At 43.0% G+C, this 16,566-nt stretch overlaps 1 protein-coding gene across 3 annotated transcripts in view; it reads left to right on the top strand.

Annotated features, from left to right (window-relative positions):
• TEP1 (telomerase associated protein 1) overlaps window positions 1–16,566 on the top strand; it is a 1,383,286-nt gene that overhangs the window by 327,732 nt on the left and 1,038,988 nt on the right. For all 3 annotated transcript variants that reach the window (XR_014966740.1, XM_085618536.1, XM_085618535.1), the window contains exons 11-12: window positions 9,654–9,744; window positions 10,001–10,184. Coding sequence is in view for 2 of the 3 variants with exons in the window: in XM_085618536.1 (XP_085474662.1) it covers window positions 9,654–9,744; window positions 10,001–10,184 (275 nt within the window). In the remaining variant the exon portion in view is untranslated. The remainder of the gene's footprint in view (window positions 1–9,653; window positions 9,745–10,000; window positions 10,185–16,566) is intronic.

Genomic DNA, 16,566 nt, shown 5'->3' with positions numbered 1-16,566 from the left:
ATCAAGAGGTGATATTCATATATTTTATGTTGTACATAGCAAATCCTTGCATGGGTACGGAGAGGGGTGTAGAAGATACAATGTATTAAGCTGAGGTTTTGCTGTAAACTTTCAGAAGCGAACAAATTATTTTTAACACGTGATCAACTACCAGACCCACATACCAAACAGACACCGCTTCAACAATAACATTCTGATGGCCAATGCATAATTAGGCTTAAAAACTAGTGGCCCGACTTAAATTTGCACACCAACTCTTGGTATTTGCCTGTAAGTTTACGGCGCAACTAATGTACTAATACGTTCTGCTGCAAAATATCCTGTCGCAGGGAGTCGCAGAATACCTTGCTTAACGAATGATAAATACCCAGGAAACTAGTTTCGACCCCTCCGCCCACTATTGGCTTCCAACACAGGGATTGTGCTGCTTTAACCCATCTGGAACACACTGGGGGCGTGGGGGGGTTGGAGGTAGACAGTCCGGTCCACTGGGTTATCACTTCCTTTGAGGAGTTTTTAACTAATCACTGGTTTGCAAAATTCGATTTCTGTCTCAAAACATTTATGCATCTCATTGAAGTTCATACGAGAAAGGAGGCCCATTTCATGCCCCTTCATAATGGTAAACCAAAATGTCAGTAAACTCCTTTTGCATTTTGGTTCGAGTTTTCTGAGCTGCAAAAGGGGTTTAGTATATTCCGAAATTTCATTTTGTTGTTGTTAACTGTGATTTTGTGAATTGCAGGGTTTGTAGCCACAAAAACATTTTGTACTTCTGTCCTAGACCTCCTCAAGTTCCTTATACATCTTATGTTGATTCCAGAAAGAACAAATACTTTTTAGGTAAATTCTTCAATGTCTGAAAAATATTTCTCTTTGCAGCATCATGAATATTAATTCAATTAAATAAGGGTCTCACCATTAGGTATTTAGATCACTTTAGAGTTTAGTTCGTAGGGAGTCAAACGTTCGTAGGCATGCACGTTCTTGGATGCTTACAATGATATTTAGAAGTGTCTGCAGGTGCTCAACTCCTACCTTGATTATTTATTAGTCCTACTCTTCCTCCACAGAGGCTTCAATGACGAAGGTGATCTTCTGTGAAGGAAACCTGTTTGGTACCACTACTGAAAGAAACGTGCTGTGTCTACTGCATTGTGTAGGCTGCATAGTAGACTAGAATATATTCTTTACTACCTGAAGATCCCCAAGACTTGGGGTCCGAATCCTTGGAGTATGCAAGGGGAGGGCAGTTGAAATGCAGGGACTGTGTTGAGAAAGAATATGAGTAATGAAGATTACATGCAAGTAATTCAGGCACTACTCGGGAGTCCATTTTCCTTGCTTACATCTTTACTAATAGAGACAAACCAAATAACCACATGGAAGATGTCTCAGGTCCAATAAACTTTAATACCAAAAGCTTTGTAAAACACCAGTGTACAGAGACCCTTTTCCTAACCTTGAAAGTACCTTATTCTCTGCCAAGAATCTTAAACAAACATTTGCAATGCAAATAGGTCTCGTATTTGCACGACTTTATGCTATTGATATTGTAAATGACAATGACTTATTTATGTTTTGAAAACGTTAACAAAAATAAAAGGCATTGTTATTAGCAATACCAATAGTTCAAACTCGCGTAAATGCGAGACCTATTGCATTGCAAATGCTTATTTAAAGGGGGCCTCGAAACGGGTCTCTTTCGAGCTCTGTTTTGTGCCAGCTGTCACTAGTCCGTTTTTTTCTGGACTCAACGGACAGCAGGCACATCGATGTGCGCTGCTCACACTGCTCTCTTAACACAAGTGGAGAACTTGCGGCATGACGTCATGCCAGGCGAGCGTTGTAGAGGAAGGGAAATCCTTTAAAGAGTCATTTTCCTCTGGATTTCCCTTCTTTTTTTGAAACTCAGGAGCATCAACATCAACACTGCCCTGCCGTCACTAGGGCTTTAAGTAGAAGCTTTTCAATACTATATACAACGAGCCACTGTATCTGCTTATGTATCTTATGCAACTAACAAACATTGACAAAGCCAAAAGTCCTGACTTGTTGTAGGTATGATGTTACTTGTTGTATCATATATCTGGATGCAATGACAGAAACCGCAAAATACAAGTCGGGTGGCACACTATGCTATGCACAGGTTTCTAAGTTTGTGTTTTTAAGCCACGCCCTAATTACATTGGCCACGCCCCTTTGAGAGACCCTCCAGTTTTTTCATCCCACTTAAAGCCCTGCCTAAATGTGGTTGTTTTCTCTTGGCAGGGTGGTAGTTTAAGTGCTTTGAGGGTCACCTCTGGTAGAGGCTTTGGGCTTTTGCTCTGAGCCAGCATGCCACATCAAGCAAGCAAGCATGCGGTGAATGCGCGTCATATAAAGCAATCGCACCATCGAGACATTCCTACAAAGCCTACATTTAACCATCACTTCCTGGAAGCCACCTATCAGTCGCCCTGTTCGCTCCTCTAAGTGCTTCCCTGTTTCTTCTGAACCCCGCTGTGCAGCCCGTCGGCAGGGCTGCAGGCCCCTCCTCAGGAAGTGATGCATCAAGAGAGACTGACGGATCTGGCGGTAATTGGTGACATCTGGGCATCATTTCCTGACAGCACATGGCACCATTGAGAAATATAGACCCCGCTCTGTAGTTAGCTGCGGGTCCCCGAATTTGTGTTTTGCAGCTGCGCTGTCAAGGGGCACGCAATAGGACGAGGTTGTGCAGCAACAGCTCCGGCTTATTAGAGAAATACATTAAATGGGGTTCGGTGATCTTTTGGTTGCCAGAGCTAGGACATTTCTTCACACACCTGATGGTGAATTAGCTGTCACGCTACTTTGCCCATATTTACTCTGAACAATCTTTTTGGTTCGTGTTCCCATTGGAAAAGCAGTGAGACCTGAAAATGTAAAGAAAATGGTACTACTCTGTTGATGTTTATAACAACCCCGTAAGTTTCCTGCTCATTTTAACGTATTAAATCTTCCAATTTTAATTGAAATTAAAGGGGACACTGTCTATACTACGGAAGGTATATATGAAGGGGATTGGTTCGGTCTCATGTTCCTCCAACTTTCTGCCCCTGTGGATCAACTTCCCCAAGACTTTCCCAGCGCTCCACATCCCAAACAAAGGGTCATGCATCACAGCTCCACACACAACCATACACTGATGGGCCTCATCCTATAAACCTGTGTGAAGCACCATGTTAAATAACCAGGCACACAGTTTTTTAAAACAAAGAAAGGAAGTCATTAGGGCGTCCTGTCTGCTTAATTTTAGGACTGACCTAAACTTTTAAAGACATTTTGCAGCAAACCTATAAAAATACAATGTGTAAAAATACGGCAAATCCTCCTCAAGATAATTTTATTTTAAATTTCATTTACATACAGAACCGTCTCACCTTAGTACATAAGATGTCAGTGTATTAATTATTTTTAAAGAGTGATAGTTCTCAAACATGCATTTAGAAACATTCTTGCCCCCCCACCAACAATGCCAATAGTGAGACGTCAGTTATGTGCACCCTTTGCATACATTCCAGCAGACCAGATTCAGGCAGGAGAATCGCAATATTTCAAGCCCACAATGGCTTTACTTACGGGGTCTCATACTAAAATCTCCTACTCTTCAATGCATGTCAATGGGGAGAATCAGCCCCTCACTCCCCCCCCCCGGATTTGGTTTTCAAAATCGCCCTCTTACTACATTCAACATGTTGCCATGTATGCCTTTGGGTGGCCTGGGTTGCTCTTGTACATGAGCCACATTATGGTTTATGAAATCAAACACAGGAGAAGGTTTTGTACAGCACACATCCTGAAGTCATTTATTTTGAGGTTTATATGTGATAATGAAGAACAAGCATTAGCATAGCCAATAGGTCTCGCCTTTGGAACCTTATAAGTATTTAGTTATGCAGTAAAATATCCTTGGTGCAACAACATCAACTGTTGCATGGCTAAAAACTTATAAGGTACCAAATGCGAGACCTATTGGCTATGCCAATGCTCGTTTTACCTTCATGTCCAGATGGTGCCAGCTGGTTAAATCCCTTTGGCACGAGGAGTATCATTTGGTTATCTACTTGCCCTTTTAGATGTTCACCTAAGACTTTGGCTACTATCATGGGTGTTGAAACTACCCCAGCTGGCCATCAGTGCCGCATAATTGCCGCAGGCCAGAGATGTGCGCCCTTTTGACTTTCATCAAGGATGCTTGAGTCTAGAACGTGGCGTTGACTGTGTATCTAGAAATATGTACTGTATAAAAGATATCAGAGTCTGCTTAAGTGATACCACACCCTAGATCCCACATGCTGCAAACTAGATTGAGTTGCAGCCTTATGGCCAAACCTACTGACTTTGAAACCGAGGATCCAGCTCTGAATCCTGCCCTCGCCTCAACACCCTGTGATTCTGGACAAATCACTTAATCTCCCGGTGCCTAAAAACGTAATCTGGTGCTTGTGTAAAACGCTCTAATGCGATTAAGCCAAGTATGTGCTACATAAAACTGCAAAAATATCCTCTTTTAATGTTACACCCCCTTTTTAGGTCTCGCCTGAACCAGCGCATGCGCTGGTCTGGCGAGACATTTAGTAGGTGGCTTTTGAAAGTGCAAACCACATTTTTGTGCTGACCACAAGCTAGAGTGCACGATGGCGTGCACGCGCTCAGCTGCTCCCCGCATTCCCCCCTCCCTTCTCGCCCAGCCATCTGCCTTTCCGGCGCCAGCCCTCAGCACCATACCCCTCCCCCGCTGCTGCGCGCGCATCCCTAGCATGCTTTAGCGCATCATCGCGATCACTTTCGCTTTTAGAGTGATTGCGATGACTTTCGCTTTTACGGCCGCGTGGCGTTACTTTTACTGCCGCGCGGCCAATGCTTTTTTTTTTTTTCAAGCAAAAGGTCTCTTAAACCTTATCTCACAGTATCTTATTGGAGGACTTTCACTGTTGCTGCCTCTTCATAACTAAATCACGAGATGGGCGGTCACTCCCCTACGGTTGAGTACGAGCTCAGGCATCAAACAAGCAAGTACGTTTGCTCGGGAAGCAAGCTATTCCTCCCACTTACACATGGTCAACTGATATACATAAGACTGTTTTGCACGCAGGTCTTCAGAGTTGTCAATAAAGCGGACGCGACACATCAGCAGTTTCCTGAAGAGATAATTGATGCTACAGGACTTCCTTGAATGGGAGGTGACAGACAAACTATGCACTACAATTCACACAGCCTATGTTTCTGCTTCTTGAACCCCTCTCAGTCCAAGAACCTCACTCTCGCACTTCAGATAATGTTATACACACGTGCACGTGTTACCCTTCACGTCTTTCCCGTTCATAGCGCTTGCTTCAACTTTTCACAAGCCTGCCCGCAGCCCTTTAAACGCCCGTCTCCTCACCACTTTGCAAATCTACTTTTGCTTTAAATTAGATCGGGCTTTCATCCGTGCGCTTACAACTCTCCGCCTGCTGCTTCCCTTGCAGACTCGCTATGCCCAGCCAGGCAGTCGCGGCTTCGTATCAATATAGCAAGTCTGTACACATCCTTTAACATGAAATCCTACCTAGCCGCTTCTGCTCTCAATCCACTTCCCTCGCTCCCCGGGTAAGATCTAGCACAAGCCCTTCACGTGACCCCGCCTCTCCGCCTCGGGGAGCAATTCAACTCAACAGCAGTACTGAAGAAGAGGTTAGGGTGCTGTGTGCCTCGCCCGGAATTACAACCAATGCACTTCCGGAGTAAGGTAGGCGTGCAGCCGACTCCCAATGCGGTTTATCGGCTAGTGCTCTGCTTTTGCCGCAAACACACAGCTAGGGAGAGAGAATGTGTTTTTTTAAATACGCTGGTTACGTTTCTCCGCTATATTCTGCAATTCGAATGATTATGCCATTATGCGGTGCAGAGTCAGGAATATCGCGAAATATTTAACTTTAGTTACATATTTAAAGTGGTTTTCATTCATGTGTAATCTGTACCCCTGCTTTACGAAACGATGCCACTTTATTCCTTAAAACGCCTCTGGTATAGTATTGTATTTGGCATTTGTATTGTACGTCGATACCACTAAAGTGGCCCCGAAGCTGGTTTTATTACGTCGATGTGGAAGGTTGGTTCTAGAAAATGTATTGTGCCTCTGTTTTGTTAAAGGAACGGTTTTCTCTATTCTAATCTTTTCTATCTACCTTTTGGCGTGAATTGTCATTTTACGTAGACTGAAAACCGGGATATAATATAGAGGGTACATGTAATTCACAAAAAAACATGCTCTTTAGCTACTGTATGCCTGTAGTTATACACGCAGTCCTCACTTTTCAGGGAAGTACACCCATCCTAACTCGACACGGATGTGGGACATTGCATGTCGTGCATTCCCTGTTTCCAATGTCAACTTTCGCTTATTTGTTTCTCACCTAAAATTATTTTGCTGCCATTCGTGTTATACAAGGAGGCATAGAAGGAAGAAACTGCATTGGCATAGCCAATAGGTCTCGCTTTTGGGACTTTATAAGTATTTAGTTATGCTGCACAAAATCCTTGGTGCAACAACATTAACTGTTGCATGGCTAAACACTTATAAGGTCCCAATGGCGAGACCTATTGGCTATGCCAATGCTTGTTTAATATGCTGTCCACTAGAGTGGCAAAGAAAACCTTGCTTCAGACCTGCCTACTTTTAAATAATAAATATGTCACCCCTAGGCCCACAAGGTAGGATACCTAGTATTTAAAAATTATAACATCTAAGAATTTATTGTTATCATATACCTTCAGTGTGTAGCCTCCAAAAGCTGTTTTTACTGTTTGTCTATAGCTCTCCTATGAGAACAGCTAAAGTTTGAAATAATATCATAACTATCTCCGCTGTGAGACAAGCTATAGAATAATTAAAACACCAAATTCAGTTTTTATTAAAAATCCATTTCAGTGGTGAAGTTGAATTTTTAATAAATATTTAGCAAAAAACACGTTGAGAGAATTAGACTTTGTCTTCTTGAACCACCAGTTGGCTAGTTAGCTTCCTGGCTGATGGCCCTGCCCATGCTTCCCCTTAATGATGTGCGAAAACTGCATCCAAAGCTGAAACAATGTCTTAGGCATTTTCATAGGTAGACCTTTGTGTGACGTATATGACACTGATGTTGATCACATTTACTGAAAATCCGATGACTGAGAAAAAATGCTTGCTTACTTGAAGATATATTTGGATGTAAAGTGTTCCAGAGTCCCCTTACACAGTGGGCAGTATTTAGTATGCAGGACATTTGCTATGAGAGCCGTGATACTGGACATTCAACTTCCAGCACTGCAATTACTAAAAACACACATCAGCAGTAACAGGAAGCAGAATGCGGAGGACAGCAGCAGGGCATAAAGGAGTGAACGGAGGTGCCCCGTATGAAGAGCAGGAACCTCCGTAAAGGAAACAAAAGTGAGGGTTATGGGGGGGGGGGGGGGGGGGGGGGTGCCACCAAATACTTGAATACTTGAATACAAGCAGACCGTGGGACTCCCTCTTAACATCAGGATTGTGGTTCACCCCTAAAATAAAGAGTAAGAATCCATTCTTCTGTAAGGAATACGGAAATAATAATACACTGTGAAATGTGGAAGGAGGCATTAGGAGAGCTGGGAAGCACGTCACTGAAGGACAAACACCAGCAAATAGAGTGAGTCAGTTTCCTTCCTGCAGTAAAATGTCCTCATACCACGTTAATCTAGTTTTTATCAGTTCAGTTAGGAGCACTATGAGGCAGAAACAGGACTTAAGTTACTTATTCTGCACTTCTATGTGGACTTCGGGAATGCTAGAGTCCCTTTTCTTTGTACAGTTTACCTTAATGAAGTGCAGATATTCCTCTTTTGTCTTTCTTGTGATATGTATATTGCTGTGCCAGGAGCCATTGCTTTTTTATTGCTATGGCTCCAGGAGGGGAGGGGACCTGGATTGTTCATGGCTCTTTCCTTCCTAGGCACACATCATGATACTTTAGACCCTGAACCAGAATGGATGCTAGACCAGGATTCAAGAAAGCTTTGAGATGATGAAATATACTCTAGTGGAACTTAGTTCAGTGCTGAAATAAGTTGCTGAAAAGTCCTCATTTAGGAAGACTACTAAGTTAGATAATTATGGGTCGTCCTTAGTCCCGTAGAGGATGTTCAGGTCTCCTGGGAAGATGTCCGTAGGCTCAAACAGTGGACTAATGAAGCGGTATGTGCAGTGTTCCCTGAGTGATGTTGCTCTTTGGAGGTTGATAAATAACATTTATCCTTATTAATTTTAAGGGGAATGTTTCTATTTTTACTGCTGGACATTTTAAACCAGAAACCATTTTGGTACCGATTTGTTTACATGTGTAGAGCACTTCTTTGTATCAGGGTAACTGCACCTCTGTTCAGCCTCACCATTGAAGTGCTGTGTCCCTTTTTAAATTGTGAGGATAACATTGTACTCATTTATACTGTACATCTGCTTTCTGTTCCACATTTTTGTGGATGACACTCAAAACTCTGCATGATTTAATCTAATTTATTATACCTATGTGCAGATGGAATACCTAACCCCGGCTAAATTGAGTAAAATTCCACTGGATGTCAGTTGGCTGGTCACACTGCAAGGAGGACACACTGGACTTGTGTTTTAGATATGAGTTGAAACAATGCATATGTTCTAGGGTAGTGTTATTTGAGCAACACTTCTTCAGGATTTCGGTTGTTGAGGTTACCATGCTGGTGAATTACCCAGCTCTGATTGTTAGCCTTTTGGCTCTGTTAGTTTTAATTTTGACAATGATTGTCTGGTGCAAAAATAGAGCACTGCATTACAGAAAAAATACAGTTTGAACTTCAGAAGGCCGGTGGGTCAGTTAAGCAGGCATGCACAAGAGATGAAACTCAGCTGTGGCCCTCGGCAATCTTCTAGAGACAGGAGGTGGGCTGTCCTTTTTCTAGAAATCTGCTTTGTGATGCTTTCGGGTCTTCTCCGGCTCCTATTGTTGAAGCCCTTTTATAGGCTATAGTAGCCCCCGATCACAAGGTCGTGCTGGTGAAGCACATGTGGTGAAGGTAGTGGATCCTCTAGACTATGGTCCAATGTACTGTGATTGGCTTTGAATCAGTCCTGTGAATCAGCCTCCGGGCCGGAACAGAGCCAGGGATAGAGTTTGGTGTTCGGCGACCGTAAGAAAGGCTTGTGGGTAGCTCATCGACTACCTTCCTTTTTTATCATTAGTCTAACTCAGAGGATTGAGATTAAAATTTGTTCTTGGGATGTTTGGGGGTCAAGTCTTTCAAGTCTCTCAATTCACATTAGCTAGGGTTTGTTGTGAATGTAAGAGAAATGTGCCTCAATCTGTTTTGTATGTGCTACCTCTGGGCTTGGGACATGTATTTGCTTGAACTCTTTCTTTGCCTTTTGCAGAAATTACTTCGTTACCGTATGTAAATGGTAATGATTTTTAAGCAATAGAGCTCTATCACTACAAAAACTGGAGATAATATTAGTAACTTTTATTTTTTCTGATATACAGTCATTATGCTTTTGTGTCTCATTTCTTTGAAGTTTCCCATTTTTGTTATATATTGAAATATTCTTGTTTGCCTCCTATAGTTGTAGTTAGCCTTTTTATCTTTTACAGGATGCCGTCATTCAGAGCAGACCGTTCCCATTTCGATTTCTCTCAGCTTATAAAGTGATTCTTCACTTGGAAGAGCAGCAAAGAAAATCAGGTAAGGTACAGTGCTTGCAACTAGTATGGCATATTCCAGGCTCCACTTAGGCTAAAGGTACTTTTGTGTAGTGGAATGGTGATGGGTGTGTGTGCACTTGTGTGGTAGTTGAGTTAAACCCTGCATCAGGTGAAATTCTCATGCACCCTATTGTAGCAAGTGGTCGTTCAAGGTTGGTGTTACCATCTTCTTGATCTCTTTACTTGTCTCAGGTGACCACAGCTGTATTCATTGCCAGTATTCTCTTTTTTCACAGAGACACCCGCCTTATCCAATGCTGCCATCCTGAAAATGACTTTTAGCCTGATAGTCAAAAAAGACTCTAGCCTGTATCCCATCAAGTTTCGTAACTGGTCTCGCAACGCCTTAAGAGCCGTCATGGGGATACCGTCAGTCTTTCAGCTGGTGAAGCGTGTGAAGGAGCTGCAGAAACGAATCAGGTACCCTTACTAGTTAAAAAAACTGCAGCTCCTGTAGCAGTGACCCTAGAGATAAATGTATACATTACTCTGCACCAATGATGGAGTGGACCTTTCCATAAATGATGGCAGAATTAATGTAGGATGCACTCAGCTGCCAAACTGATTGGTGTGCCAAATACTTCACTGTCCCTAACTTAAGATTGCATGCCTAACACAGTGGTAAAGTATTTTGAGTTCCACTATAATGACAGAAACTGAATAGATCAAACTGTTTAATAAACCTTAGACCAAAAAATAGTGTTCTCATGGCAACAAAGAGGTAGAGGCAAACTAAAACCAACTGATAAAAATCATGCACTTATTTAGAGTCTTTAAATGAAAGTGAATGATCTGTTTTCTCAAACTCCGGTGACAAACGTTTCCTTAGTGTTAGTCACTGAATCATGAGTAATGTAACCTTGAAGGGCTATCACAGTTTGGTAACTGTAGATCATATTCTCCCTTTGCATCTCAGTTCCCTCTCGCAACAGTACAAAGACACATTTAGCTTCAAACCTTTCAGACCTTTACCAGAGTGTTTTTGTACAATACTGTAAACACCTCACTGACACCTCTGCTTAAGTCAAGGACAATTGAATACTAGCTCCATGCATATTTGCTAGATTTGCTATTTAGTGATACTGATCCTTATGAATATTTTCCTTGTGCATGCACAGGATCCGGTCATGCCTTACTATTTGTATGTATGCCTACTTAATGGCATATTTTATTTCTAGTTTTTTTTAATATAAATAAGCTGGCACTTCAGAGGCAAAACATTTCAAATGTTCCTCATGCTTTTCTTGTAAATAATAAAAGGAAATGAGTGAAAGTGGGCAAGTAAGTAGTACAGCCTTCTACAGCCAAATGTTGCACTGTTCCTTTAAGCATTCAGCATGGCCCATTGTCAGAACCTCTTTCAGAGGGCCACGTGGCACGCAGGGGCTACTGGGCCCAACTGTAGGGGCTGAGACCTATTACTCCTGATGTGCCAGGGTTTGACTAACTACCCCTTTTGTAATTAACTCTCGGGTTAGGCGCTGTCCAAGGCTCCCTTCAGATGAGAGGGTGGGGCAGGGGTGCAAACAGTAAAGTGAACACAGGCTCACAACTCAATGTGTACAGCAGCAGCCATAACCAGTGTCCAGCCAATTGCTCCTTTTTATGAAAAATATGAAGTATTTTATTTCTAACGCCACCCACACGAAACAAAAGTACGATATTGACAAACATTTACACAGTCCCTTCTCGTGGTTGTGGTTTTAGTGATTTTTTGGCGGTTCCCTGTCCCACACACTTGTGTTTACTCCCCATTCACTATTGGTAACATCCAGGGTATGCCCAACTAGTAGTCAGAGTCTCAAGAATCCACTATGACTCTAACTTAAGTCAATAATGTTCCAGTGCTATCACAATCAACTAGCAAGTTACCATGGGTTCAATATGCCCAAAACCAGACTTGCCCGCACTGGCAGATGTTAAGCATTTGAAGTTCCTGAGTGTGCCCCATTTGCTGGCGCTTCCAAGCTAGGTACGTTGGCCAAATTTGACCCAGGAGGCTGCACTCAGTAGGTGCAGACACTCTCCCTCCTCAGCTCCTCCATCGGAGTAAGTGTTCGTTCAGCTCCCAATGGGGGTGGCTATGACGATCCTGTCTTGAGTCCCTCACCCTCGTGATGGTGCACAGGTGCTTCCACTGTGTCCTTCCTTCTCTGATGGGAGATAAAGAATCAGTCGAAGTCCTTGGTTCTCCTGGTGACCCCTTCTGACAAAGAGGGTCACCACAATTCACTGCTCATAGGCTCCACCCCGGTCAGCATGTTCAAGTTCTTTACTTTGGGTCTTCCTGGCACAGGGGGGCCCACCATGCTACCACACAAGGCTTCAGCCTTTACAGCACAGCAGTATTTCCCACTACTACGCATCAGCTCTGGCTTGTCAGCGCAGCATGGCACTCAGCTAATCTTCATAGCATCCCTCTCCTGGCATATGGGGGTCATCTACTCTAATTTTCACATAGGCAACAACCTGATCGGCGCCGCAGCTGTTTCTTCACTCCTCGCACAGGGAGTCCATATGACAGTGCTCCTCAGTAGAACTCGAGCTCCCTCCAAGGCTGTCCTCTTCCTCACACGGCACACTGGTCTCGGCAAGCAGACTGGCACTGGTGCTCCAGGGCATTTGGTCTTGGATTCCTTGGGTGATGTCCCTCACCCAGCAGGGAGAGTTTCATGCCTTGGTCCCCAGTTCTTGTCATTGGCAGAAGACTTGCAGAGCTTCCCCTTCTCACACAGCCCACCTGGCTACTTGGCAGATGAGAGTTTTAATGGGACTCAAACTTCCTTCTAAAAGTCCATTTGTAAACACCAAATGTGATGTAGGATCTGAGTCTTTGCATTTTATGTTGGGGTCCTGCTTCATTTGAAGTGCCTACTCCTCTACTCCTGATTCCTCTTTAAAAGCAGTTAGTAACAGCAGGAGAATCTTCGAAGCTGATAGTCCCACAACCCAGACCATGGGAGTGACTAATGTTCACACCTGAATGTCAGCCACAGTGATCTGTGCCTGAAAAGGTTAGCACAGGGTCTCCAGCCCCACTTTCTATGATTGTCAGCCCAATCTCCTTCCTGAGATCTACCCAGGTCTCTTCATTGTGACCTCTCACTTAATCTAATAGTACCCTTTGAAGTGTACAGGAGAGGCCCGGTCCAATCCCCTCCATATTGTGTGTCCCACACAGCTTGCAGGAATGCAGCAATACACAATTCTGTCTGAGGGTATCTCTACCTTCTCTTCATTCTTCTCTATGCTGGTGTCTGGGGTCTCGTAAAATGGAACCCAGGGCCCTCCATGTACGTACCAGGCACAGCACATGTGTACCCAGTTCATATATACAGCATACATGCAATGCCAAGCACTGCATCCTCAATGCACTTTACCACTCACAGGCACACATCCATCCAGCGCTTGCATTTAACATGCACAAACTGTTCACCACTGTAGCCTTCATATACTGTACCACTCATAGGCGCGCACACACACACCCAGCACATGCACTTATCAAAAAATCAACAAAAAAATACGCTTTATTCGATTTAAAAACAATTAAATCATAAAAGCCACATCATAAAAACAAAGACTTAAAAACATGATGTATCAATCCATGTAAGAACATCAAAAATGCAATACAGATTTCTTTAAACATCCCTAACGTGAATAAAATCGAGAATCAGTTACGCTGGGCGCTGATTACATCGAGTTTCTAGATTTAACCACCCCCTTTAAAAATATAGCTATATGGCCAGTACTGATTTAATCATCCAAATATTGCAGTTTAATGAATGCAGGTCGACACTGTCTCAGACCATGTGATTTTAAAATGGGTATGATCCATCTCTTCCTGATTATGATGTAAAACTTACAGAAAAATATGACTTGTATTGTCGACTGTGGGGAGATGTCATCGCACTGGCATGGGCACAAAAGATGTGACCAATCATTAATTTGGGGGAATGAAACCATGTTATGAAAATTGCCTAGACGCAAACGCGTCAAAAGCATCCTAGCGTATATACTCAAATTAAAAGACAAATAAGGTTGTAATCCTGGTTCGGTCTGGATCAGTTGATTAGCACTGACCGTTGATTTCATAATGTTAGAGGAAAATCTAAGCATCTCCAGATGACTAAAACATAGGGACTTTAACTCCTTCTTCGTAATTGAAGTCAAACGGTCAGGTTTATCAAAAAACTCGGGATGACCCATGTCGTACAGGCTTTTTTTGACATACACCAACCAGGGAATACGTAAAACCCCTTGTAAATTCAGACAGTCGTTTATCACATCCCGGTTGAGACTGGTGGAAATACCATTCCAGACTTTATGCCACAATAATATTGGCTGTATTTTTATTAAGTCGGACACATATGGTAGTCCCAATTCGGCATGACAAACATACGTAGCGGTGCTGGCTGGGACAGCTAAAAGACATTTTAAAAAACTGTTCTCGATTTTCTGAATAGACTCTACACTTGCATAGCCCCAAATGCCAGCTCCATACAGTGCGGTTGAAATGCATTTGGCCTTGTAAATTGTCAGTAGATCTTTAATGGGGCGCTTGCCTAGCTTCCTAGCAAAATTTAAAAGAGCTCCCACGGATTTAGCAAAGAGCAATTTTCTGGAATTGATAGCTGGAGCCCACGAACCCCTATTTTCAAACACAATACCCAAATAAGAGAAGGACTTGGCAAATTCCAACCTGTTGTTACCAATAAAAATATCACGGCACTTGGTAGAAGGCTTAGTGCATTTCATTGTAAAAGTTTTGGCGATATTTACATTTAGGTCTAAATTAGACATATACAACACAAAACTCGTGACTAGTCTCTGCAGGCCTAGTGATGTATGAGCTATTAAAACTGCGTCATCAGCATATAAAAGTACGCCAATAGACCGTTTCCCAACAATGGGTATATTTAGACAATCCCTAGATAGGGTATCCCCCCAGGCTATTTATATAGAGGGTAAACCGGAATGGCGCTAGTACGCACCCCTGCCTTACCCCCTTTCTGACAGGGAAATTATCACTGAGTTCTCCTGTTCTCCCATAACGAACCCTACCCTGGGCATCAAGCTATGATTGTTTTAAGAAATTTATTAAAGGGGTTTCCACCCCCATGGCCTCCAGTATGCTCCACAACTTCTGATGGTTAACACCATCAAAAGCCGAACTCAAATCGACAAAACACAGGTATAAACTCCCCTTTTTAGCCTGTGTATATTTCCCCAAAAGGAGGCATAAGTTCAAACTCTGCTCCACAGTGCCAAGACCTTGGCGAAAGCCGTACTGAAGCTCAGAAATTACACCGGCATTCTCTGCCCACATTTGCAGTCTATTTAAAATAACGCGCCCGGCTACCTTCACTAGAGAATCTAACAATGAAATAGGTCTATAACAAGCCGAGTCGTTACGATCGCCCTTCTTAAATATCGTGACAAGAATTGATTCCGTCCAGGTCGGAGGGAGGCTGCAAGTACAACAGGCCCGTAGGGCCAGAGTAAGCAGTGGGCCCCACAACAGGGGGAAAGACTTAAATAAGTCCACAGGTATACTATCTGGTCCTGGGGCTTTTCCGCCCTTGCTTGCATTAAAGGCCAAGATTACCTCCTCCGTGTTAAAATCAATATCGATTGGGAGAAAGTTAGACAGAGCAGGTCCGGGATAATCACCCTGGGGGGTGTCATTATGATTACAATATAATCTAGAGAAATGAGACACGCATTGATCCTCCCCAATCGAAATTTCAATGCTGGGTAATTTTTGTGTAGCAAGAAACTGAGCGTTCACCGCCCTCCAGAACCTTTTTGTATCCTTGATGGCTGAAGCTTGCTTTAGCGCCTGCCATAGGTAATTCCTTATGACCTCCTTTCGCTCTTTTAGGGACTTTTTAAACGCCGCCCTGGCCCTTTTGATGGCTTCCTGATCTTTCATGGGCTGGTGTAGGACGGCTATCAAGGCTGCATGCGCCTTACTACACCTATGGTCAAACCAGCCTGGCCTATCTTTAAAAGATCTTTGAGGCTCTGATCTTAAGTTAGTTTGTATGGCCTGTGTAATTTTACAGAAGGAGTTAACGATATTGGACTCCAAGGCGGTCTCATCAAGACAGACAAAAACATCTGTTTTACAACTAGTCAAAAGTGACTTAGTTAAATGAAGTGAATCTATCCCTGCACATTTAATAGTGTAGCCATTAACCCTATTGATGGCAATATCTTGTGAGGCCTGTGCAGAAGCGTGTTTTTTAGATAGCACGTTAGCTGGCAAATCCGAAATAACACTCGGAGGATAATGGTCACTGAAGGCAACTGGATACATTTTAAAATTAGATATCCTACCAGCGTGTATGTTTGATATTAATAAAAAATCTATGGCCGAGCACATTCCACGGCCGTTGAAAGTATGACTAAATGGGGAGGCAGGTGAACATAGATCATTGGCAAAACCCAAATCCTGGGTAAACTTAATTAAATTTAAATGATCCCCAAATGTAGTATGCAGGAAATGGGAGATAGCTTTCTCATCGCCAGACAATAAACCACAATTACCGTCTGCTGCATGTGGACAAGGTCCCAAATTAAAGTCACCAACCCACATTATACAAAAATCCTTGTTATTACCCCTTTGTGCTTTATCCAAGGCCATGCACTGATCATGAACACACTGCATCTTCCATATATGGCAACACTCATAGGTACACATACACCCAGCACATGCCCTTATCCAGCATGCACTGCACGGCACTACAACCTTCGGGAACTGTACCACTCATATGCACATATACATCTAGCACATACATTT

Source organism: Triturus cristatus, chromosome 7 (genome assembly GCF_964204655.1).
Source record: "Triturus cristatus chromosome 7, aTriCri1.1, whole genome shotgun sequence".
Classification (NCBI taxonomy): domain Eukaryota; kingdom Metazoa; phylum Chordata; class Amphibia; order Caudata; family Salamandridae; genus Triturus; species Triturus cristatus.
Note: the sequence above shows the minus strand (reverse complement) of the source record. Positions and strands in the feature narration are given on the sequence as shown.